The sequence below is a fragment of the Neopsephotus bourkii genome, unplaced genomic scaffold (genome assembly GCF_033783945.1).
Source record: "Neopsephotus bourkii isolate Nb327-2 ecotype Australia unplaced genomic scaffold, CSIRO-AGI_Nbou_v1 NB_1507, whole genome shotgun sequence".
Lineage (NCBI taxonomy): Eukaryota > Metazoa > Chordata > Aves > Psittaciformes > Psittacidae > Neopsephotus > Neopsephotus bourkii.
This window is the reverse complement of record NW_026901983.1, coordinates 382,257-406,041: the sequence shown is the minus strand read 5'-3', so window position 1 is coordinate 406,041 and position 23,785 is coordinate 382,257. Positions and strand designations below refer to the sequence as shown.

General features: G+C 37.4%; 1 protein-coding gene across 1 annotated transcript in view; it reads left to right on the top strand.

Annotated features, from left to right (window-relative positions):
• The window catches only part of ANKRD31 (ankyrin repeat domain 31), a 67,059-nt gene that overhangs the window by 20,272 nt on the left and 23,002 nt on the right, over positions 1 to 23,785 (top strand). The window contains exons 10-20 of the mRNA XM_061369548.1: positions 584 to 763; positions 5,019 to 5,161; positions 6,742 to 6,886; positions 9,289 to 9,350; positions 12,192 to 12,732; positions 13,286 to 13,528; positions 18,615 to 18,752; positions 19,590 to 19,732; positions 21,395 to 21,554; positions 22,019 to 22,122; positions 22,891 to 22,972. Coding sequence (XP_061225532.1) covers positions 584 to 763; positions 5,019 to 5,161; positions 6,742 to 6,886; positions 9,289 to 9,350; positions 12,192 to 12,732; positions 13,286 to 13,528; positions 18,615 to 18,752; positions 19,590 to 19,732; positions 21,395 to 21,554; positions 22,019 to 22,122; positions 22,891 to 22,972 — 1,941 coding nt within the window. The remainder of the gene's footprint in view (positions 1 to 583; positions 764 to 5,018; positions 5,162 to 6,741; positions 6,887 to 9,288; positions 9,351 to 12,191; positions 12,733 to 13,285; positions 13,529 to 18,614; positions 18,753 to 19,589; positions 19,733 to 21,394; positions 21,555 to 22,018; positions 22,123 to 22,890; positions 22,973 to 23,785) is intronic.

The following is a 23,785-nucleotide window of genomic DNA, read 5'->3' as shown; positions in this document are numbered from 1 at the left end:
TAATATCTTTCTACACTTATATTCCCAAACAACTATTCCTTTTGCTCATTGCAGAAATGGCTGAACTGGTTGTTCAGTAATGGGTAAAAGTAATCCGAGGGAGCTAATCTCAATCACTGTCATAGTGTAAATATTCCTTGCTCACAAAGTGGAGGTTTTGAAATAGAAATGAATTAAAAAAAAAAAGGCTGATAAAATTGGTACTTGAAAAAGAAAAAATACTGAATAACTTACTAGCTATTGAAATGCATGTCTTGTAATTAATTGTAACCTAGAATAGCAATTTTATTATCCAGTGGGAAACAATGCACTTTGAGAAAATGTCATTAAAAGGGACACACTTCCATGAAGTCATATTTCTATGCATTGAATTTCAGTTGTTTTGTTATGGAATTCACTACGACATCTTTTATTGAATAGTATTACTGTTTAATTGATAATATTTTTTTTAAGATACTTGTTTCTACTAGATTGAAGGACCATTTTTTTCTCCAGAAAGCTTATTTACTAACTTTAATGCTAGCTGAAAACAAGAGAGGAAAGATAGTTTTCTGTTCCACAGATCTTTTGCATTGTTTTTCAGGACGAGAAGCCTTTGGTAGGAATTCTGTAAATTCAGTTTGCCCCACATCACTTTCAGTCATCCATAGGAGGAATCTATATGGTGAAACCTTACTGCATAGGGCTGTTTTTCATCAAGATGTAGACCTTGTGTGTAACATAATAAAAGCCGGTGGAAATGTAAACATTCAGGATTATGCTGGTAAGTTGCAGTTGTGTCAAAATACTATTTCAAAACAAGTACCTACCAATAAAAAATGCATATTATGAGTCTTTGCAGCAGACAAGACACTAGGTTTGTGGCTAGTCAGTAGATTATTAAATTTTTATTAATTTAACTTGGTAATTGACCTATGTATAAAAGTATATTTAAGAAAAAAGTTCATGGAGAAATAAGCACTTAAAAATTACAGTGATGCAATTGAGTTTATGTGGGATTGATTCAACAGTCCTGTTCATTTTTATCACAAAACAGTCTCTTAGTTAAATAATCAGTGTAATGTTTTTAATTTTATTTTTTTTTTTGTCCTTTTCAGTGGCAACTTGAAATACCAAGATTTAAATTTTCCAGTTTACTTTTTCAGGGTCTGTGATTTTGTTCCTTGGATCTTAAGGGAAGTTGGAGCTTCAGAATTTCACACTGCTTTGATTTTGTAAAGTTCTGAGTACTTGGAATTTTGCATTTTTACTTCATCTTTGGCACAAAAAAGAAAAAAAAGCATGACAGGTAGTGGCCAGCTGTGAAATTTTGGTTGAAGCAGTTCACTTTATCCGGCTTCACTTGCGATATTCTGTGTCAAAGACATTGCCAGACCTTAAAGTATCAACTGATTGTTCCAAATGTAAAACTGTTGTTCCTTCTTTTGCAGTTCCATGTCTCTTCCTTTATGCTCTCTAAACTTCCATAATAACAGAGAAAATGGATTCACAGACAGTTGGCTCATTTGGTAGAAAACTTTTGAGTCATTCTGAGAATGTTTCCATCTAGTGCAGTGGCTAGGATTTCACAACTGTTCTGTGGGAACAGCAACAACAACAAAGTGTTCTCCAGTTGAATGCTGTTGCATAATGTGGGCATATAATGGACCAAAATTAAGGTAGAAAATATTTGTCTTTTGGAAAATATTGAGATGGATTGGGTAGCAGAAAATTTCAGACTTTTACAGGATAGGGCTCAGGCATTAAAGCTAAGAGTGACTGGTAATGTGTATTAACTTGTGCTAGGGCGTAGATAAGAAAGTATTTTTGTAATGGTTTCAAAGTCACCTGCTGATGTCAGACAGAGAAGTGTTGCTAGTGTGGGTTAAGTTGCAGCCTCTGTGGTCAAGTGTACTAAAGTGCAGTGGTTTCAGTTTTTGGCCTCACAGATACTTCCTTTTTTGCCTTTGCACATTTTGCCAGGCCACTGTTTCTTCATTGCCCACACTCTGGCAGTTATTTTTTGGTGCAAAAGGAGCACAACTGCACAAAATTTGTTTTAATTGAACTCCCTGAAAAGATGAGAGGCTGACCTAGCCCTACTTCTTTTGTTAGTAAAGAAGGTGTAGTCAGAAAGAAGTACAGAACCATAGAATCATAGAATGGTTTGAGCTGGAAAGGACCTTAAAGCTCATCTACTTCCAACCCTTCTGCCACAGGCAGGGGACACCTTCCACTAGACCAGGTTGGTCAATGTCCATTCCAGCCTGGCTTTGGACACTGCCAGGGACAGGGCTGCTACAGCTTTTCTAGACAACCTCATTTCTCCCTAATGTCATGCTCCTTTTGCTGCAGCCCAGCATATGGTTGGCTTTCTGCGCTGCAAGTGTATGTTGCTGGGTCGTTTTGAGCTTCTTGTCAACCAGCACCCCCAAGTCCATCTCCTCAGGGCTGCTGTCAATCCAGTCCATGCCCAGTCTGTAGTTGTGCTTGGGATTTTCCCAAACCAGGTGAAGGACTGTTCACTTGGCCTTGTGGAACTTCATGAGGCTGGCATTGGCCCATCTTTTAAGCCTGTCAGGGTCCTTCTAGATCCCATCACTTCCCTCCAGTGTATCAACTGAACCACACGGCTTGGTGTCATCAGCAAGCTGGCTGAGGGTGCACTCAATCCCACTGTCCATGTTGCCAACAAAAATGCTGAAAAGCACCAGTTCAGTACCGACCCCTGAGGAATACCACTCATCACTGATCTCCACTTGGACATTGAGCTGTTGACCATAACTCTGTGAGTGCAACCACCCACCCAGTTCTTTATCTACTGGGTGCTCCATCCACCAAATCCATGTTTTTTCAATTTAGCGACAAGGATGCTGTGCAGGACAGTGTGAAATGCCTTGCACATCCAGGTAGATGATGTCAGTCTCTCTTTCCTTATCCAGTAATTCCATAGAATGCCACCAAATTTTCAGGTATGATTTGCTCTCAGTAAAACCATGTTGGCTGTCACCAATTGCCCTCTTATTGTCCATAAACCTTAGCATAGTTTCCAGGAGGATCTGCTTCATGATCTTGCTGGGCCCTGAAGTGAGACTGACCAGCCTGTAGTTCCCTGGATATTCATTTTTAACATTTTTAAAATGGAGGTTATATTTCCCCTTTTCCAGTCAGCAGGAACTTCACCAGACTGCCACAGTTTCTCAAATATGATATGGTGACTACATCCACTGGTTCCCACAAGACCTATGGAGGCATCTTATCAGGTCTTATGGACTTGTGTACCTTCAGTTGCCAGACCTGTGCCACTTTGAAATGTACTTTCATCTTGGGCTCTTTGAGAATCATTGTTCTGATTATTATATTCTGCTTCTGTGCCTTTTCTCTTCCTTGAAAGTACTCCACCAGTGATTGTGCATATCTTAGCCTCGTATTTTTCCTTATTCTTGTGCTACAGTAACTTACTGAGTTCTTGGGTTCTTTTGTGTTTCGGTTTTGGGTTGGGTTGTTTTTTTTCCCTCTGTTTTATTTCCTAGACATCAGCACATAGGGTATGGACAACATGGAGGAGATACTGTCTGTGCTCTCAGTTTGAGTTGTAATTCACAGTGCCTTAAGTGAGCTGAAAAACAGTTGCAATGAAACTTGTGTTTTGCCTTCGCCTGGAGCATGCAAAGTATCCTCATAGAATGATGTTGCTAAACTCTATCAATTGTACATGTTGCAGGTTCAATTTTTCAGTTTATTATCTCAGATACAGGATATTTTTTTACTGAAGAAGAAATAGGTACTTTGTTCTAAGTGAACATTTTTCATTCTTTGCTTAACACAGAGCTTTTGCTCTGGAGCATAGAGTTGGTAGGGTTTTTTAACAAAACAGACTCTGTAAAATGGAAGTTAAGTGTTTTACAGATTATACGGTTATAAAACCTTTCATCCTGAAGAAGTACTGTCAGCATTAGGCAGTGTAGTTAAAACTTAGTTGAGTTTCAAGCATTTGGTAACAAAGCCTAAAAGCACAAGATTTTTTAACAAGTTGGTGCAATATCCTGTGGCCATAACAAACGCAATTCTATACAGATATACAATATTCTGGGTTGGGTGGTGTATAAAACATCCTCAGGACTTTCACTTTCCAATGAAATTAAGATAATTTTGCACAGTGGGAGCAAAACAGTCTTAATTAGACAGATTCACATACTAATTAACATATTTAGTATGTGAATTAGGCCCAAACAACCTTCTGATGATGGAAGATGATTGAAGAGTAAGTCTGCCAAACAAAATGGTCTTCTGGAGGGCATGGTGGTTTGAGAGCTGGAAGGTAGGACGTAGAAAATGTTCTGTCTTTTCCCCTTTTCTCACCATACAAAAAACTGTCACATAGTGAATGTTTAAGGTGCTGATGCAAGGCTATGGTAACCCTGTTCAGAGACTTACATTACATCTTTTATCCATCCATCCACTCCATCCTTCATGGAGTAGAATTGTTGTGTGTCTCATGAAGCTCATATGTTGGTTTATTATATATAGCTGGGAATGGATATGGAATTTCAGTAAGGATTTTTCATTGCTTTCTTTGGGCACTCATACTGTTCTTGGGTAGTCTTAGAAAACATTTTTGTTTGACAGTAAAGTGTCCAGCTTGTTATTTTGTCTCACCCTCTTCAGCATGGCTATATAAATAAAAGGGTGCTATCAAAACCAAATCCTTTTTCTTAAAATAGAACTTATGCTTTACTGGGGGAGAAATCACTAAGATGTGGGTGAAATAATTTTTATTCTCTTCTTTCATAACAAAACTGTCAAATCTAAAACTAATATTGTTACAGCAGCATGTGGTTCTTCAGTAAGTGCAAATCTTAACAAAAGAATGAGATCTACCAGACCTTCTGACTTTTTCATGAACATTTCTTCCTACAACAGTTTTTACCTTTTCACTATACTCTCTCAAATATTTATCAAATAGACAACCTAAAACTGACATAATTTTTTATAAATCATTTCACACAAATATGAAATACAGGTTTTTCTTTTTGTAGGCTGGACTGCACTACATACAGCAAGTGTTCAAGGCTCTTACAGGATTGCAAATGAGCTTTTGAAAGCAGGAGCTGATGTTGATGCTAGAGGATATGAACAAGTAACACCATTGCAAGATGCAGCTAAGGAGGGCCATTACGAGGTATATTCCAAACTAAACACAAATTATTGTTTAGGGATATAAATTATTGTTGTTGGGTTTAAAAGGTCATGTAATCCTTTTACACATAGCTGATCTTTTCAGATTATGGATAAATTCAGGAGCTTGCAAGTCCTTTCTGCCCAATTTCTGTTCAAACCATTCCATGCTTTAAAAGATTTGTCCAAAAGCAGAGATCAGTTGGTTTTCTAACTGTTTGGGACAATAGGTGAAGTACTGAGGAATAGATTGCTCCTGTTTAATAATGTTTCATTTGTTTTGTCATCACCTTACAGAGTAATTTATGACCTGAGCAGTCGTCTGAAGTTTTAATTACTTCTTCATTATTTGATAAACATGTATGTATGGTGTGCAGCTGCAGCCATGCACAGACATGTTTTGTCTGCTATCACATAGTATGTAGAGTTATGAAGGCATGACTTTGTATTTTGTATGGTCTTAAACATGAAGTCAACTGAATAGTCAATTTGAATTAAGTATGAGTTTTGTTGCCAAATGCTGCAGTTTCATAAGGCTGTGTCTGCGTTGTGGATCCTCTTTCAGTCTGTCACTGTTTGCCTCTGCCTGTCTGTGGAGGTTCCTTGGGTGGCCCTGATTTATGTAGAAGTTCTGCATGTCCCTTTCACCTGCTTACTGTTTCTTTCACTAGAAATGCTCATATGCTGCCTAATACTTATCAATTTCCAAGATTTTTTAGGTGGCTTTTTTTTGGGGGGGTGGGGGGGTTTGGGGGGGTGTGTTAAGTTTTGTCCTTACACTGGTCTCAGCTACATCACTTGGGGTGCATCATTCAACACAGAGCTGTGTTACAGTTGTATGAGCTGGTATATCCACAGGGAATGGTACTATATTTCCTCAGGACCAGTATACCTGTATTACTGCAGTGGTCTGTCAGACTTAATTTTTGTTGCTTCTGACTAGCAACAAGATAGTGATAGTGATTAAATAATACAGCTTTTGGTAACGTGGTATTTGGAGCTGGTTTTTTCAATGCTGCCTTCTATGAGTGAAGTTATTACTGTATACTGGAAATACACCTTTTGACTGCTTTATTTGTTTCTGCACCTACAGTATGGCAAAATTAATTTCTTATTTCAGAAAAATTGTAAGTGTATGAGACTTTCTAATAGTATAATTAGGGGGGGGAGAGCATATAAGTGTGATGTGTAGTTAAAGATCTCGTTAAGGAAGAAGAGTTCTCAACATTACTTGTTGAAAAACATCGAGATTTGAGACAACCTGTTAAGCCTAATAGGGATTTTGCTGTGGATTGAACCCTTTTTTATTTGATCTGTTCTTAGCATGTATGTATTGAGAAAACTTCAGATTGAAAACTGCAATGAATTTGTAAACATGAAAATAGTAAGATGATAAGATAATGATGCATCTAGGGGCATGCTTGGGGTCTGTTAGCTAGAATAGAGAGGTATTATTTGTCCTAGGCCTTAGATTTGGTTTTAGTTGCTCATGTTGTTGAGCAACAAGTGAGATAAGCCCTTATAAGGAAGAAGTATGGAAAATACTGTCAGAAAATAAACAATCTGAAAAAATTCCTTTTCCAGATGGCAGAGTTATTACTTTTTTATGGAGCTGATCCCTTATTAAAAAATGAGATGGGAAGATGTGCATTGGAAGAAGCTTCTGACCCAGCTATGAGGAAACTGCTTGAAAGCTGTATAGCAAAATACAGAAGAAATTCAGTAGCAGGTAGGATAGAGTTATTCTCACATACCACATTCTAAATGGAGAAATTCAGAACAACTGTTGCACTATATTTCCTTAATTACTTCTAGTAGTTCCATAGGCTTTACTGTCTCATGCCTGAGTACCAGTGAGTGCTCCTTACCCAGAACAGTTGCTATACATTGGCAGAGTAAAACAGATAATGATGTACAGCTTTTCCTTGGGCTGGAGCTACCTTTAAATTTGAAATGAAGATATCAAGCACAATAGCTGTTACCTATCTAAATGTAAAATGGTGGCTTCTTGATTGTTGAGGTATGGCTTTAGAGGTAAAATTTGGTTCTAAACTGGTATAGAGGCTGAATTTTGAAGGATCCATAAAGTAAAAAATGGATATAGGATTAGATCAAGATCTTGGGGGTTGCCAAGCCTTAACTGCTTATCCTTAACTGCTAGTCTTAGGACTGGGACAAGAGTAATATTGCTGTAGTTAATAGCTAATGATTTTGTGAGGGGTTTGTAGGCGAACATTTTGGTTAAGGCGAGAGTTTGATTTTGTACAGCCTTAGGAACTAAGTTGAGAAAAAGGTTCAGAAGAGACTGCCTACACACCCAGGCAGTGTCCCTGTGCTCTTCCGAGAATACCTGTCATTTCATCTGCTGCCTGTGCATCTCCTTCTTGCCTTCTAGTTTGACCAACAGGTCTTGACTCATCCATGCTGATCTCTTGCCACCCCTCCTTGATTTCTTACACCTGGGAATTGTGAGCTCTTGTGCACTATGGAAAACATCCTTAAAGAACTGCCAGCTCTGTTCTGCTCCTTTGTCCCTGAAGGCAGTTTCCCAAGGTTAGTCCTACTGACTAACTCCTGAACACCTAGAATTTTTCTTTCCTAAAATTTAAGAGTCCTGACTTTACACTTCTCTTGACCCTTATCCCCCAGGACTGCGAACTCTGCCAGTACATGGTCACTCTGCCTCTGCAACCTGGGCTGCCTCCAATCTTGATATTACTGATTAGCTCACTTGTGTTGGTGACCCATCATGGAGTACTGCATGCTCGCTGGTAGACCTATTACTTAGCTGAGGAGGTTTTCCTCAGTGCACTTCAGGAATCTACTGGATTGCCTACAGCTCGCTATGCTGCTTTTCCAGCAGATGCCAGGGTATCTGAAGTCCTCCAGAAGGATGAGGGCTTGTGAGTGTTAGCCCTTCTGTAGCTGGAATACAAAGGCTTTGTCAATAGGCTCCCCTTGATTGTATGGCCTATAGTAAACAACATACACAAGGTTCCCTTTGTTTCATTGGACTTGAATTCTTACCCATGAACTTTCAACCTGCTTTTGGCTATTCTTCAGAGACAGCTTTTCACAGTCTACCCATTTCTTGATGTACAGGGCATCCCTTCCACCCCTCATTCCTCACCTGTCCATTCTGAAGAGCTTGTAGCCGTCAATAGCCACACTCCAGTCATAGGATTTGTCCCACCAAATTTCAGTAATAGCAGCTAGGTCACAGCTTTCTGGCAGCACAGTAGGTTCCAACTCCACCTTTTTGTTGCTTGTGCTTTGTATAGAGGCACTTCAGCTGTGCTATTGGCTGTGTAACCTTTTTAGAGGAATTTCCCCAGTGTTCCCCTATTGACTCCTATTACCTCAGGAACCTCTGGCTCATCTCTGTAAGACTTCAGGTGTGCTCCACTGTATTCAGCACATGTCAGAGCAGCAGGGGGAGGACCATCCCTCTAACCTTAATGTGACATCCTACACCTTCTCATGAGCAAACCTGATATTATTAAAGTTGTCAGTGAGCCCCACTAGCTCATGAGCAAAGACCCCCATACCGCTTTTACAAAGGTCCATCTGATACTGGCAGGCCTGCTGCCATGCAGACCATCCCATTATTGAAAAACCTGAAACTGTGGCAGTGACACCAGCGACAGAGCCATGTATTAATAAACTGGGTTCATCTGTTTCTTCCACTGTCGCTGCCCACAACTGGAAGGATAAAGGGGAAAACTACCTATGCACCAGGTTCCCTTACCAACTGTCCCAGGGCCCTGGTATGACATGTTGCAGCTTCATCACCACCCACATGGAAGAGCAATAGTGTATAACAGTCTGAGGACTGGGGATTCCTTCTAGACTGAAACCTGCCACAGCCCACACTGACCCATTGGTGTCGAAAAGTCCTCTCTAATCAAGACTCATCTTGTGGCACATCTTTGTACCTTTCCCTGACCTTTTAGATTCTAATAGAACCCTTACAGCTTGATCTTTTATTTATTTATATATATATATATTTTTTTTTTTTTGATAGCTAAATGTGCTAAGTTACACACAGGATTGTGGACACAAGATGGTACATACTAAAAGTAAAGAATTACAGTCTTTTCAATTCTGGTTTCTTTCCATATTTCATTTCAGGTGGAGATGATCCAAAGAATTTGCTAAATGCTGAAAGTGTAGAGGATACAAACCTGCATCAGGTACATCTTTACAAAGAATCCTGATGTCAATTTGATGCTGAACTGTTAGTGGCTTGCTAACAGTCTTCAGTAAACTAAAGGAGATGACTGTTTCTCAGATGTGTTTTGAAATTAGCACATAATGTACTAGATGCTTCATACCCAGCAGGGGCTGAAACAGAGTGATATTCAGTGCTACACGAATTATTTGGCAAGCAGTTGATGATCCTCACGTCTATTTAGGATAAGCTGCAGCCTTTTGAAAATGCAAAGCAGAGACCATAAGTTGCCTCTGATGGACAGTGGTTCTTGCTGAGTTTTTGCAGGTGCTGCAGAGGTAATTTGTAGTAAGCATGATATGTCAGTGCCTCCTGGTACTTGCAGGAACCTGACTGAAACTGGAAGATGTTGCCTGCCTTGAAACGGTAGTATAGCTGCTGCTTGTCTTTGTGTAGTAGGTTGTTTTGGATTTCAATAGGAAAAGGTTAGGGAGCCACTGTTCTTGCAGAGGGGTTTCACAGTTACGCTGTGAGACCTGTGTGGGAGCTAGTGCCTCACATGAAGAGAAGACACTGCGATCAGTCATGTGAATCATAGTTTGTTTGCATAGAGCACAACTGTTTTTTGCATTAAAAGCTGTACTCTCACTTTCTTCTCTTCTTTGAACAATGATACCTGGTAATATCTGAAATATAATTCAGTGTGCACAGCCGCTTAATTCTTGCTTTCTGAAGTTTTATGTAGTAATGAAAACTGTCCTTGTTATACTTAGTAATGCAGCCTACAGTGTCCTTAGAAATGTAAGAGCATTCCTGGTGTATAGACTTAGATTACAATTTAAAACATTAGTTGATTGATGAAGAAGGTGCTGTAAACATTTAATTGGGAAACCTATTACTGTGGCTGTGTAACTGATGATTTCAGTAGTTCTGTGAACTGTTGCAGTGTTTAGTTCTGGTTCTGTCTCCAGATACTAAGTAATCAACAGGATAATTCTATATAGTCGTTGGCCTTTGGAGCAGTTTATTTCTGAGATTGCCATGAGTTAATTCTGTGGGGTTTTGCTGTGTTATTTCACTTTCTTTATGATTTCCTAGAATCATTTTAGGTAGGTTTGCCAGCAATATGAACCTGGTGTACAACCACAGAGTCAATGTCGTTTTAATTCTTTAAAGGCAGAGCATTAATTTGAAACTGGTTCAATTTTCAGAAATAAATAGAAGTGTAAAACAATTCATAACATTTATTATTGGATTTCACACGTTAATTTTTACCCTTTTATATTCATATTTCTTAATTGCTTAATTTCCTTGTCTTGCGGTCTTAAGAAGTTACATAGAGGAAATCAGTTAATTTTATAATAGCACTATTTTAGAATATAATAAAGCAATTTATTAGAAAATGAAACTAAATATATGGCCTATTTTGTAGATAGAATTAAATATAGGTTCAACATGATGGAGGGACTCTTCATTAGGGACTGTAGTGATAGGAGAAGGGGTAACGGGTTAAAACTTAAACAGGGGAAGTTTAGATTGGATATAAGGAAGAAGTTCTTTACTGTAAGGGTGGTGAGGCACTGGAATGGGTTGCCCAGGGAAGTTGTGAATGCTCCATCCCTGGCAGTGCTCAAGTCCAGGGTGGACAGGGCCTTGGGTGACATGGTTTAGTGTGAAGTGTCCCTGCCCATGGCAGAGGGTTTGGAACTAGGTGATCTTAAGGTCCTTTCCAACCTTAACTATTCTGTGATTCTATTATAATACTAAAGCGTCTAAGGAAGTTCTGCTAAAAATGAGCAAAGCAGAAAAACAAATTTGGTGAAATATAAAACCGATAAAGTTCTTTAGGATTCTGAAGGTAGAAACCAAATGGGGGGAAAAAAATGTCTCATGTTAGAGGGACCTCATGTATCCAAGTACAAACCAAGGAACAGTTAAATTGCAGAAAATATATTTCCCTGATGCTGGACCTAATGAAACAGGCCACAGTGTTGACATTTCTAATCATAACTGTTGTATCCCAGTTAATTTGTAGGAAAACTGAGCTAAGTGAGACAAAATACTGGTAACAATGAACATCTCTTTACAGAAGAAAAGGGTAGAACTGGTGAAGGTTCAGTGACTTCTGTTGTAACAGGGAAGGAGATTATCAGGTTACACTGCCCCACATCAGTGGTTTCTGGAGAAAAAGTGCACAGCAGTCTCAGACTACTGATTTAGCAGAACTTGATTCTCAGTCAAAACTTGCTTTAACTTCCTCTCACAATGTACCTGTTTTAAGTTACTGCAGGTAGTCAAGAGTTATGACAGTGATAAACATAGTCTCAAGCAGAATAACAGTAGTAGTTTGAGTGACAGGAATCTAAATACCAATCTGATAATAGAATCATAGAATGGTTTGGGTTGGAAGGGACCTTAAAGATCATCTAGCTTGCACCCCCCTGCCATGGGCTGGGACACCTTCCAGTCCACTGATGAGGTTGGTCAAAGCCCCATCCAACCTGTTCTTAATTTGCTTAAATACATAAACAAAATCCCCTCAATTTAGAACCAGAGCTAATGCTATATTGCTTTTGATAAAATTTGCATTATTTTTTAAATTTCTTAATTTTACCAAATGAGTTTAGATGACTTAGATAATTTATATTGCCAAAGACTTGTGCATAAACTTGTGCTGCTCAACCACTGTTCTATAGCAGTTGTTTGTTTTTTTTTTAAACTGAATAACTTGCAACTTCTTGTGAATGTATTTGTGTAATTTCAGAATGGTTTTCTTTGCAAAACTTGACAAATCAAGTTAATTCTGATGTTGATGGAAACAAAATTAATGGATGGATCTAAATTTAAAACTCTCTTTGAGCAGATTTCCTTACAGGCAGATGAGTCAGAACCAGCATGTGCAAATCGTCTGTATTCGGACAGCACGGACATATTGGAACAGACTATTGTAAATGAGGTTCAAAACATTTATACTGATATATCTGGAGATGGAACCAGCTGTACTGAACAGACAGTTCAAGCAAATGCTGAAACACTGTCAGCGCAAGAGTGTTCAGCAGCTACTAACGAAGGAAGTGTTTCTGGAAAACCTTATAATTCTACCAGTAGTGTACTAAGCAATGCTGAACCAAAGGCGTCACAATCAGAGGGAGGAGGAAAGATCCTGTTTAATGCAGAAGAAAGTGTTGAAGGATGTCGCATTGAAACTGAAAATGTTAGTAGTTTAGAGATTGAGCCTATAGCTTTACAACTCCGTGAAAAGGATACACTTCAAATTATTCAAAAGAGACCCCATGAGACCAGTTCAAAAGCAGATTTGCATTTTGGTGTTAATGCAGATAGCAGGTCTCCTTACCCATTTCAGATTGTGGAAAACATGCAGAAAGAAACCTCCCAGAAAACAGGTACAATGTTTTATTTGAAAATAATTTTGTATGAGTTTGCTGTGAGCATTCTGTGTATTTTATTATAAAAACCTAGCTGTTGGTCCCCAGAGAATTTGTTTTGCCATTAATAAATAGCAGACACATAGAATGTCTTGTGGTACAGTTATGCCAGATTAACTAGTTAGCAATTTTTGCTTTGAATTTTCTTGATTGTTTTATATCCAAGTCCTTATTGTATTTACTAAAATGTGAGCACAATGGTCATTAGAATAAATAAGGAAATGCTAAAATACCTTCTTCTTTTACTATCTAAGAATCAGTAAAAGTCATATTTTTACAAAAAAATCTTTGAATTGTTTTGGATTCAGTCTCAGTACGTTAACATATGATGACTAGTGGATAAAGGATTTATTATGTTGAAGTATTTTCAAAACTGAGTGAGTTATTGCAGGCATTTTTTAATCTAGTACTAGGTGATAATTTTGACATTCATTTTAATATCAGTTACAATTTCTGAAATTACTGAGTGTTATGCCATAGTTACTTGTAAGTTCTTTTGTTAAACCAACAGATGAAGTGTTTGCTCGAATAAGTGGGACAAAAGGCTCTGAAAAGAATGGGGACAAAGTAAATGCAAAGATCAGCATGCTTTTGGAGTTTACTGAAACAGGAATCCAAAGTAAAAGAATAAGATTAGACCCTCAGGAGACAAACAAAAAAGCAACCTCATATTCCAATAGCAGCAAAAAAAACCTTTCATCTAAGCAATCACAATTCAGTCAAGCAGCAGAACAGCAGACATCCAAGAAATCAGGTGAAAAGTATTTTGTAAAAATAGTGGATGTTTCTTTCAGACATACATGAAGAAAGCTTTCTGTAATACATAAGGGAAAGTTTGGAAAAATTATGTAGCATGTTGAGGAAATACTCAGGGAGTTCAGTCCTTCATTTTATAGAATGCAAGTATTTATTCTGTTTTATTGTTACATTCATCAGTCTTTCAGCATTGTGGTTGAGGGGACGCAGGCTCATAATCAAGAGCTTTAAAATAACATTAAATTGATCCTTACTTAACTATGTTATATAAACAGTAGTTTAAAATAACACTAAATTGGTCCTCAGTGAACTATTTTACGTATCACAGATCAAGGCAGAAAACCTGGCTGTCTGTATATTTGGAATATGTATCAAATTATATTTTATAGACTATATCCTCATCAGGCACAAACCAACATAGGTGCTAACTGTACTGTTACAATTGGTTTTAGCTGTATATAGAAACAAATCTACTTATGTGAGGATAAGGATCTGGCAACCTCCAGTGTTTATATTCATTTCTGCCTGCATGTGTTGTTTTCTGTTTAGCAGTTTCATCTCATTTCTAAGATGAGCATTTATTTTGTAGCCTTACTGTCACAATAGGACCCTGATTGCTCATTTACAACTGATTGCTCATCATAGCCCCATACTGCTTTTTTGGTAAAGCTGGCAGTGATCTTGTGTACTTTGGTTCTTTCTGGAACCAGGGAACCATAGCACTCAAGACTTGCTAAAACTAAAACCTCTATTTTCGATGGGATCCCTCCTCTCTTAAAACATTTAAATGTAGTATATCTGGACCACTGATTCATAAATATTTATCCTTGTCCAATTTGGCATTATCCTGAACTTATGTTGAAATTAAAAGAACCATGTCATTATATAACAGGAATTTCTTGTGTAGCTTTGTCTTGATATGGAATAGAATATTTGTCTTTTCTGATTGTCTTAGATAATTCTATGGTTTCTGTCTTGTAATTAGGAGTTTGGGAATAATTTTTTTTGGGTTTGATAGATTTTAAAATGCTGCCTTCTTAGGATCTTAGCTGTCCGTGACTATCTCCCTGTATTCTTTTGTTTTCCACAGCAGTTTTCTACAGCTGCTTATTTATTCTTATTACCATTCACTTCCCATTTTTGATTTTGCATTTACTGTTGCTTCCTAATTCCCTTCATGCACCAGGTTAGTTTTTGAATCAGTGCAGCTGTTCATCTTGAACGTGTGATGTTATGAAATACTTCCTAGCTATTATTCATATTTTTCTGACTTTTTTTTTCTTCGAACTTATTTCTAGCTCTGTGAAACTTTGCCTTTCAAATAACTACTGTATCAGTGTAAATGTATGGTTTGTATACATAGGAAAATGGTTTTTTATATCTATAGGTTTATAGAAGCATGTGTGAATGCCTGTGTATTTGTGTGTGGGTATAGCATTGGATTTACTTTCCCCAATTGTGTGCAGCAAAAAAAATTATTTTCTTCCTTGGACAGCAGTTATGTGTTGCTGGGGTCTGTTGGTCAAACTGAAGTTGTCTTCGACTGGGAAACTGCTACCATAGAGTATATTGTATGTATTTTGAAAATCAATGGCATTCATGCTCCTATGTTCACAAAATGCTTTTAAAACCAGAGTACGTAACAGCATGCATACTTAATACATGTAACAAATATACTTGCTCACCCATACACACACACACAGCATGGACAAATACATCCACACACATACTATCAGCATACTCAGTTGTTGATCTGTTTTTGTTGTTTGCTTAGTTACTCTCCTTCTCTTTGGGGACTTTGGATCCTCACAAGTCTTGTAAGTTGAATTAAGGAGTCATCAGTCAGTCTATGCAATGTCATGTAATACATGAAAAGAAACATTCAGGATCATGCTGATCCTTTTCTTTCTCTTTGATAGTCACAGTCTTCTTATCTTTTCCACATGCATTTGTACAGAATGCTGTTTCCTTTTCAGTCTCAGATATTTGTGAACTTTCAACCCATCTTTAGTTACTGCTATCTTGGGTTTTTGGACTGGAAGCTTGTATTTTCTTTTTGAAAGGAAAGAAAGAAAGAAGTAGGCTCTTCATGTTACCTAGTGCTCTCCAATACCTGGCAGTGTTATCGTGAGGCTTCCCTATTTCTAGATTGGTTCCTCCTATTGTAGGAATGTCTTTCTATTTCATTTCGGGGTGTGGAAATCCATAGTATATCTGGTGCCTTCCATTATCCACTGCTAATTATTGGAAGAATAAACATTCAACATAGAAATGATTCCTTTCCCTACAGCAATTCTTTTTGTAGGTCTTATATTCCTGCTTAATCTTTCTAAAGTCCATGTGCATTAATACATGGGGTTTTTTCCTTTATATTTTTTGCCTCCAATTTTGATTTTAAAAAACTTTATTCCATACATGTGTCTAACATTCTGGTTACCTCTGAAACTGCATTTCACAGATTAATTTTCCCCCTAAAGAGATTCATAAGAGATTTATCTAAAATGGAATTATTTCCTTCATCCCAGGAGTATTCAGCAGTTTGAGAGCTGGTGTGAGAAAGACTAGCCCTCTGTGCAGTTGAAAGCATTAATAGCTTTGGAGACTGAGACAATGGCATTCAAATTGCAGCAGAAAAAATGGAATATGGGATAATATTTTCTGACATTGTGGGGTTTTCAGATTTTTTTTGCTGTCTCATGCTTTTTCTTCATTAAGTGGCTTTTCTATCTTATCTGATTGTTTCTGTGTCCTGGTGGTCTTCCTGATACTATTCTATTCTTCAATAAAAACCTTTTCTTCCTAAATGATACATTGTCACTTTCATCTACAGTCAGTCACTTTGGCTCCCAACTACACTAGGCTCCTAACATTCCTATTCTGCTTATATAGAAGGAAGGTACAAAGAGCTCACTTCTTATCTGACGGTTCAGTTTGTGGAAAGAGTTGCTCATTGACCAAAGTTCAAATGTCTTTTTGAAGGAGGATGTCCTTGAAGTTGTTGAGGTGTGGCAGCCTAATCTAATCTGATTGCTGGTTACTGTAATCTCTCAATTTAATATTTGTACCTCGCTCTGACTGAATTTTGTATTTGCCAAGTACCTGATCTTTCCTGCTTATGACCCACCTGGCAATGCATTCCATGGAGAACCAGTATTTTGTGATTCACATACAATGTCCCGTTACCCTTTTGCAGATGTTTCGTAACAACCACAAAAAAAAGTTGTGCATGACAACTCAACTGGAAAACTTTGCAATTATTTCTGTTCACTTGCAGCCAATATTGCTAAGGGTCATTAGCTTAATGGTCTGTTGTGCACCTTTTTTTATTTACTTCATCTCTAAAAAGTCCCTAGGACATACTGCTATGAATCAGTGGGGAAGAAAGGAAGAACCAGAAAGTAGATGATTGCTTTCGGAATTCATACCCAGAAGCTTTTAGACAAAACGCAATACCTTATCGTACAGAAAAGTAGGTCTCAGATTGGAGGAGTATTTCAGTAATGTGGCACTTCTATGTGCTCTAGAATCTCAGTTTTCATTTTAAGAAAAGAAACACTTCAGCTCTTCTGGTTGCCAGGCCCTGTGAGCCAAGCATCCCCAGTGCACAAAGGGCTTCCTGAATCCTTTCGGACAGGTTAGAATATCCTATGGTGAGCTCCTTTTCTGCCATAGTATGTCTGCCACATTGGCTGAACAATCTAGTTTAAAATTGGTATGCGTATATCCAAGCTATGTATCTGTCTTCACTGTAGCTGCAGTATGTCTTTCATGTGTTTCCAAACAGTTTTGGATTACAAGTTCAGTAGTTTACCTTAAAGGAAACCTTGGAAAATCAGATTTTCCAGAAGGCAGGAGGAGCCTGAAGAAAAGCAGCTGTCAAATCATGGAAGATGTTTGATAGCAATAGATAATGCTAACTGAAAATATTTGAGAAGACAGCTTGTCTGATAAGAAGAAGAAATGCTTGGAATAAAGCACTAATACAGTTCATAGGAATAATTAATAAAACATGTACAAGAGTTGCAAAATGCTTATTTGAAACCTTACTCTTTTCCTTTTTTTTGGACAAATTACAGATTTTCAAGAAATTGGAAAAAGAACACCACGAACTTCTAAAAAATCTGATAGCACAGTATTGCAACAGCAGGAATAGGAGTCTTGAAAAAGCTAACATGCATGCTATAGCTTTGGAAGATTCACACACACTGTCTTTTTGGTAGCAGTTCATGGAGGGGCTTGTCTACTCTATATGCAGAATTAGAACTTTTAAAACCTGTTTTTTTCTTTGTATCTCTTCCCATTCGATATGTCTGTTACCAGGAGCCTCAGCTTTAGGATGTGTCTGATGATCACATGTTAAAATATCATGTGCATGTTGTTTGATTTGTGAACCAACAGGAAAAGAATCAAATCAAGGTTGTTTAGAGTTATGTGTCCAGTGCTGTACATGTGTTATTAAAAGGCACTTCAGCTGTGTCACTAGGCATTAACAAAGATTTGCAATCAGTTTACAGGACATTTGCACTGACAAGTGTAAAAATACCTTATCTAGAAACCTGTCTCTTCCCTGATACAGAATTAGGAATGGAAAAGAGACAATGGTCAAATCTTCACTTTTATATAGTTTCTTAAACACCTTCATGAAAGCATTTTATATATTTAGCAGCCACGTCTGGTAACTTTAAAGCAGCCCATGGAGAAATGTATCATACTCCCTACCTCTATACTATATAAAAGTTCATCCTTGTTACCTTTTTGGTTGATCCCTAATTCACTGGATCCTGTTAAGTCACCTAGAACTGAACTGTAAATTCTTTTGCATAGGGTCTGTTTGTTATCTGAAGCAGTTGACAAAAGTACTGTTAAGCAGTGTCTTCTAACCTTTTGTTATAGCGAATTAATGTTATTGAATAACTAAGGCAATTGTACTGCACACATTTACATTCATTCAGATGAGTTATGAGGCTTAATTGTTTGTTTATAATGAAACATTTTTTGTTGTTCCTAATGAACACCCAGTATGTGTTTAGAATCCTCCTTATCTACCAGAAAAGAAGCTATAATTTTACATTATGAAATTATAGGAGCTGGGAGAAAGTTAACAATTAAGAGAACTGCAAAAGGGGAAACTCAGCTGCATGTTGCTGCCAGGAGAGGAAATTTGTCTTTGGTGAAAACGCTAATATCGTCTGGAATTTCTGTCAATGAACAGAACTCTGCAGGTTTGAAAATTCTGATGGGCTTGTTTTATGATACAATTCTATATAATTTATAGTATATATGGTTTTACATAATTTATGTAATTTTAATATAATTATGGACTCTCAATTTACAATATAATTGTGAGGAGGAAAGGAAGTCATTCAGCAAGTGCAAGCACAGTAAGTGAATCCCTGGATTTTGTGTCGTAGCATGCAGGTAATGCAGCCTTTTTCTCAGCAGGGTCATTAATCGTGTCTTCCTCCTCTGCTGAAGACCATATTTTCAGAGATGTATATGGAAAGTGAACTTGAAAGTTTGGTGGGAGAATTAATGCTGACATGCATGAATATATACATGTGTGAAGTACATTCACACAAGTCTTACTTCCTTAGGAAACAAGGACAAAAATCAGATTACAAGATCATTTCTTCTTTTTTCTACCTGCATGTGTAATGCCTTTCTGGTTTTATAGTCTCAGAATGGATGGTATTCTATTCTGGATGCCTGGATGACTTGATGTTATAAAATTGCAGTGGAATTAGGAAACAGACTTGATACTGTGCTTCTGAATTTTTGGAGTCTTCTACTCTGTTGGGCTTTTCTCATTATTTTTAGCAGTGTAGTAGAAAAGTAAACAGCATTTTTCTGCTTCATATTGGATGCATTTTTCTCTAAAGTAAACAGAATTACAAATTTACCTTGGCATTTGAAGACGGTTGTATAATATTTGTCCTGAAAAGAGTAGTCCATTGCTTACAGTACAGCAAATGCAGCAAAATGTGTAATCATTAATTAGTGATCTGTGTGGAGTTTTCCAAATCAGATGCATGCTGTATGTGTCATCTTGCTTTTATTAGGTTGGACAGCAATTCATGAAGCTTCCAATAGGGGATTTACTGAAGTGATCTTAGAATTATTGAAAGCCGGTGCTAATGTTAACAGCAGAAGTCTGGATGGTATTTTGCCAATACATTATGCTGTTTCTGGCAATTATTTGGAGGTACATTTACATTACATTTCCTGTGACTGATTTCCAGCAGAAGGTCAGCAAAGCACAATCTTTGTTTAAATAAGGAAAGTAAAAGTTACTAATACAATTTTAGTGTAGATTTGCATTTAGGAAATAAACTAATATTATCTAAAATTATCAAAATTAGAGAAAGAAATTTTCTGCAGTAGGGACAGTTCAAACTGTACGGTTAGTTGACTTCTTCAGTCCAGCAGACAAATCAGAAAACTTCAGAAGCTCCCCATGGTTGTTTCCTGCATATTGGGCTTTTAAAAAATAACAATCAAATAGAGCATTATCAGTTTGATCATCTAGTTCAGCTCTCCTGCCACAGCCAGGGACATCATTTGTTAGACCAAGTTGCCCATAGTCCCATCCAGTTTGACACTGAACACTTCCAGTGGTAGGGCATCCTCAACTTTCTGGGCAGCCTGTTTCAATCTCTCACCACCCTCATTGTAAAAGATTAATTTTTTTGTAAAGAAAAAACTCTAGGCCTGCTGGTTAAAATTCAGCTGTCATTTTTCACTGTCTGGTCCCTTCCAACCCAAACCATTCTATACTTCTATAGAATAGACTAGCCTATTTCAGTTGAAGGGAACCTAAAACAATCATCTAGTCCAACTGACTGACCAATTCAGGGCTGACCAAAAGTTAAAGCATGTTATTAAGGGCATTGTCCGAATGCCTCTTCAAGACTTACAGACTTGGGGTATTGATTATCTCTAGGAAGGCTGTTCCAGGGTTTGACCACCCTCTCAGTAAAGAAATGCTTCCTCATGTCTGTCTACCCTAAACCTCCCCTGGTGCAGCTTTGAATCATTTACACACATCCTATTACTGGATACCTTGGAGAAGACCACTTGTCTTCCACAGGAAGCTGTAGATAACAGTGAGGTTGCCCTTTCAGCAAGTATGAGTATGGTACTTGCACATATGTAAGCTATTATTCAGTACTGTGGAGAGAAACTGACAGATACTTTTTGATACTTAACAGCACTCTGAATGTGAGAAAAAAAGAAATGCTAAATTTCATATATATGAAAATTCTTTAATATCTTTATAAATTCTTTAATATATTCTTAAAAATTTCATATATATGGAAATTCTTTACCGTCAAAGCTAAGTTTGTCAACACTTCTGTGTGATCTGAATTTTAAGGGGTAGGTTGATTCCACTGATGCCACTAATCTCATTTCCACATTTTACAATAAAGACATGCAATAGACTTGGAATTAGGAAAAAAATAGTCAGTGCATGTAACCAAAAAACCAAATCCACTATTAAATACTTAAAGGAAAAAAATCAACTTCTTTTCTGGACTTCAATCTTAATGCAATTGACTGGTTCCTTTTATTTTAGCTATATGAAGGTTTTTAATTGCTCTCTATAACAATACCGTAAACATGATAGGTTTAATGACAAGTTGTGAATTATTTGTGTATTTTAATGGAAAATTAGCAGTGTTAAGGTGCAAGTCAGTTGATAATAGCCAACTGAACTTGTTTAATTGGGATTGCAACTGTAACAGGTTTTCGAGTATCTTATTTCTACCTTTATTAGTTATGATTTATGATAGATACAACACATATAGTTGTATTATAAGTTTACAACAAGAATTACCACAATACACATCATCATAATCTGTAACAGGCCGTCAGGGTTCTCCTACAGCATGGAGCAAATCCCTGTGAGAGAAGTAATTCAGGGAAAAGTGCTTTGGATGAAGCTCATGATGACAAAATGAGTGAACTGCTGAGGTCTTACTGTGCTATGGACTCTCTGCCTCCTGTTGACACTGTTGAAGTTACAGGTATGTTGGGTTTATAAGGTAAATCTTAGGATTACCCTGAGTCTTAAGGAAAATCAGTACATTAGAATGCTACTGACTCGCGGAGCTGCATATTGCCCATCACTGATACTTTTAATTCAATTAACTACTGAATTTTATTTATTTATTTATTTTCAGAAAACAAGATACATGGGTTTGTTTTGTTTTGTTTATTTCCTGAGAGAATTACATACAAGGGCATACTTATCTCTTCAGATTTTTGTTATTACGCATATTTCTCTTCACAGGAGTATTGTGTTTTAGAATGGAGTAGCTTTAAGGACTTATTTCCTTGTGCTACCTAAATTCGATCTCATTTGCATCTACAAGATATTTTTAATGATGTGATCTGCCATTGCGTCTTTGTAACCTATATTAGCTAATCTAACCTATTATGCTCATGCAAATTCATTTTAAAATCTATTTATTTTTTCTTAATTGCATAGGGATGAGAGATCCTTCTATATCAAGAAGATGGAAATATCCTTGTTACAGCAACTGTGAAAATGATAATACAGATTTGGAGCCACAGTGTGAGAAATACATTGTGGTAAGTATTGATAATATAATTCTGTTAAGCTGCTTTATAGTGTATTATTGCAGTGTTATTTACTGACTGAATAACATAAAAATATAATTTAAATAATTAACCCTTTAGAATGTATGTAGTAAACATCATCATGCAGAGGCTTACAGTATATAAACTGTGGTTTACAGTGTGCAAGTGTGTATGTTATCACTTCTCTCTGTTCGTGATTCCTTTGCACTTCTATTTGTTGTGCAAACAGTGGTAATACTTATATGCATTTCTTATTGCTTATATGAATAGAAAAAAGGTCAGGAATCCTGAGGCTTTTCATAACACTTCCAAAATGGCTCTCTGAAAGAGTAACGGTTTTTCTTAATGATAATTAAGTTATTTAGAAATTGTTTAATCTTAATTCAAAACAGACAGGAAGACTTTTCCCTAAGTTGTATATTAAGCCAGCTCTTGCTGGTATCTGTAGTCTGTCTACATTGTCTAGGTGATGCTGTCATGGTGAGATTCACTGTCTAATCCCTGTAGTGTACTCAGGGGCGGGATGCTGAACATGGACTAGTTTGAATGCCTAGGCAAAACCAGAATGTGATAGCCCCTTGTAGAGCATACATTTGGTAATATATATGTCTATGTTATGAGTGCTCCCATTACTGCCATCCCCTGCCTGGCATTACTTGAGTCCATCAGTACTTTTAACCTGCAGGCCATTTGTCATGGCTTGTTTTATATGGTGCATTTGGCTCTGTTTCTTAACATCATTTCTGTATTTATCAACAGGAGCCTGTTGCTGCCATACAAGATGCAGAAAAGACGCAAAAAGAACTGTTGCTGCTTGAATTGAGAACTTCCGAAGATGCGGGTAAACATAAATTTCAGTTGTTTCACTTTTTTTTTTTTTTGGGGGGGGGGAGACACACATATAATTATTGTTGGTAATATAATTATTTTAAAAATAATATTGGTTGTAGTATAGTTGATATATATTAGATATATTAGATGTATAATATATTAGATAAGAATGCATACTGTTAGCAACATTATTCAATGACAAATACATGAGCCCCTCCATGGTCAAGAATGGTATGCCTATATGTAAAGTAACACATGCATCATTTTCATTCTAACGTGGCTGGACTTTCAAGATACTAAAATAATCTCTGAGGGAAAAAAAGAAAACTTTAAGGCAGGCACTGTGGATGATAGGCAGTTTCAGAAGTACTGTTGTCCAGAGATGTAATTTGGTGGAATCAAGGACAGGTGGCACGGGAAGAAAACAGGGATGTTGTCCAGGAAGGTAGGGACCAAGTTAGAAAAGCTAAGGCCCAGTTAGAATTAAACTTGGCTAGGGATGTGGAAGATAACAGGAAGGGATTCTGCAGGTATGTTGCAAATAAAAGACGGACCAGGGACAATGTGGGCTCTCTCTGTAAGGGAACAGGAGAACTGGCTACCCTGGGTTTGGAGAAGGCTGAAGTTCTTAATGACTTCTTTGCCTCAGTCTTCACTGCCAAATGCTCAGATCACACCACCCAAGTCTTGGAAGGCAGATGCAGGGACTGTGAGAATGAAGACCTTGGGCCCACTGTAGGAGAGGATCTGGTTCCAGAGCACCTTAAGAACCTGAACATGCATAAGTCCATGGGACCTGATGAAATCCATCCGCAGGTCCTGA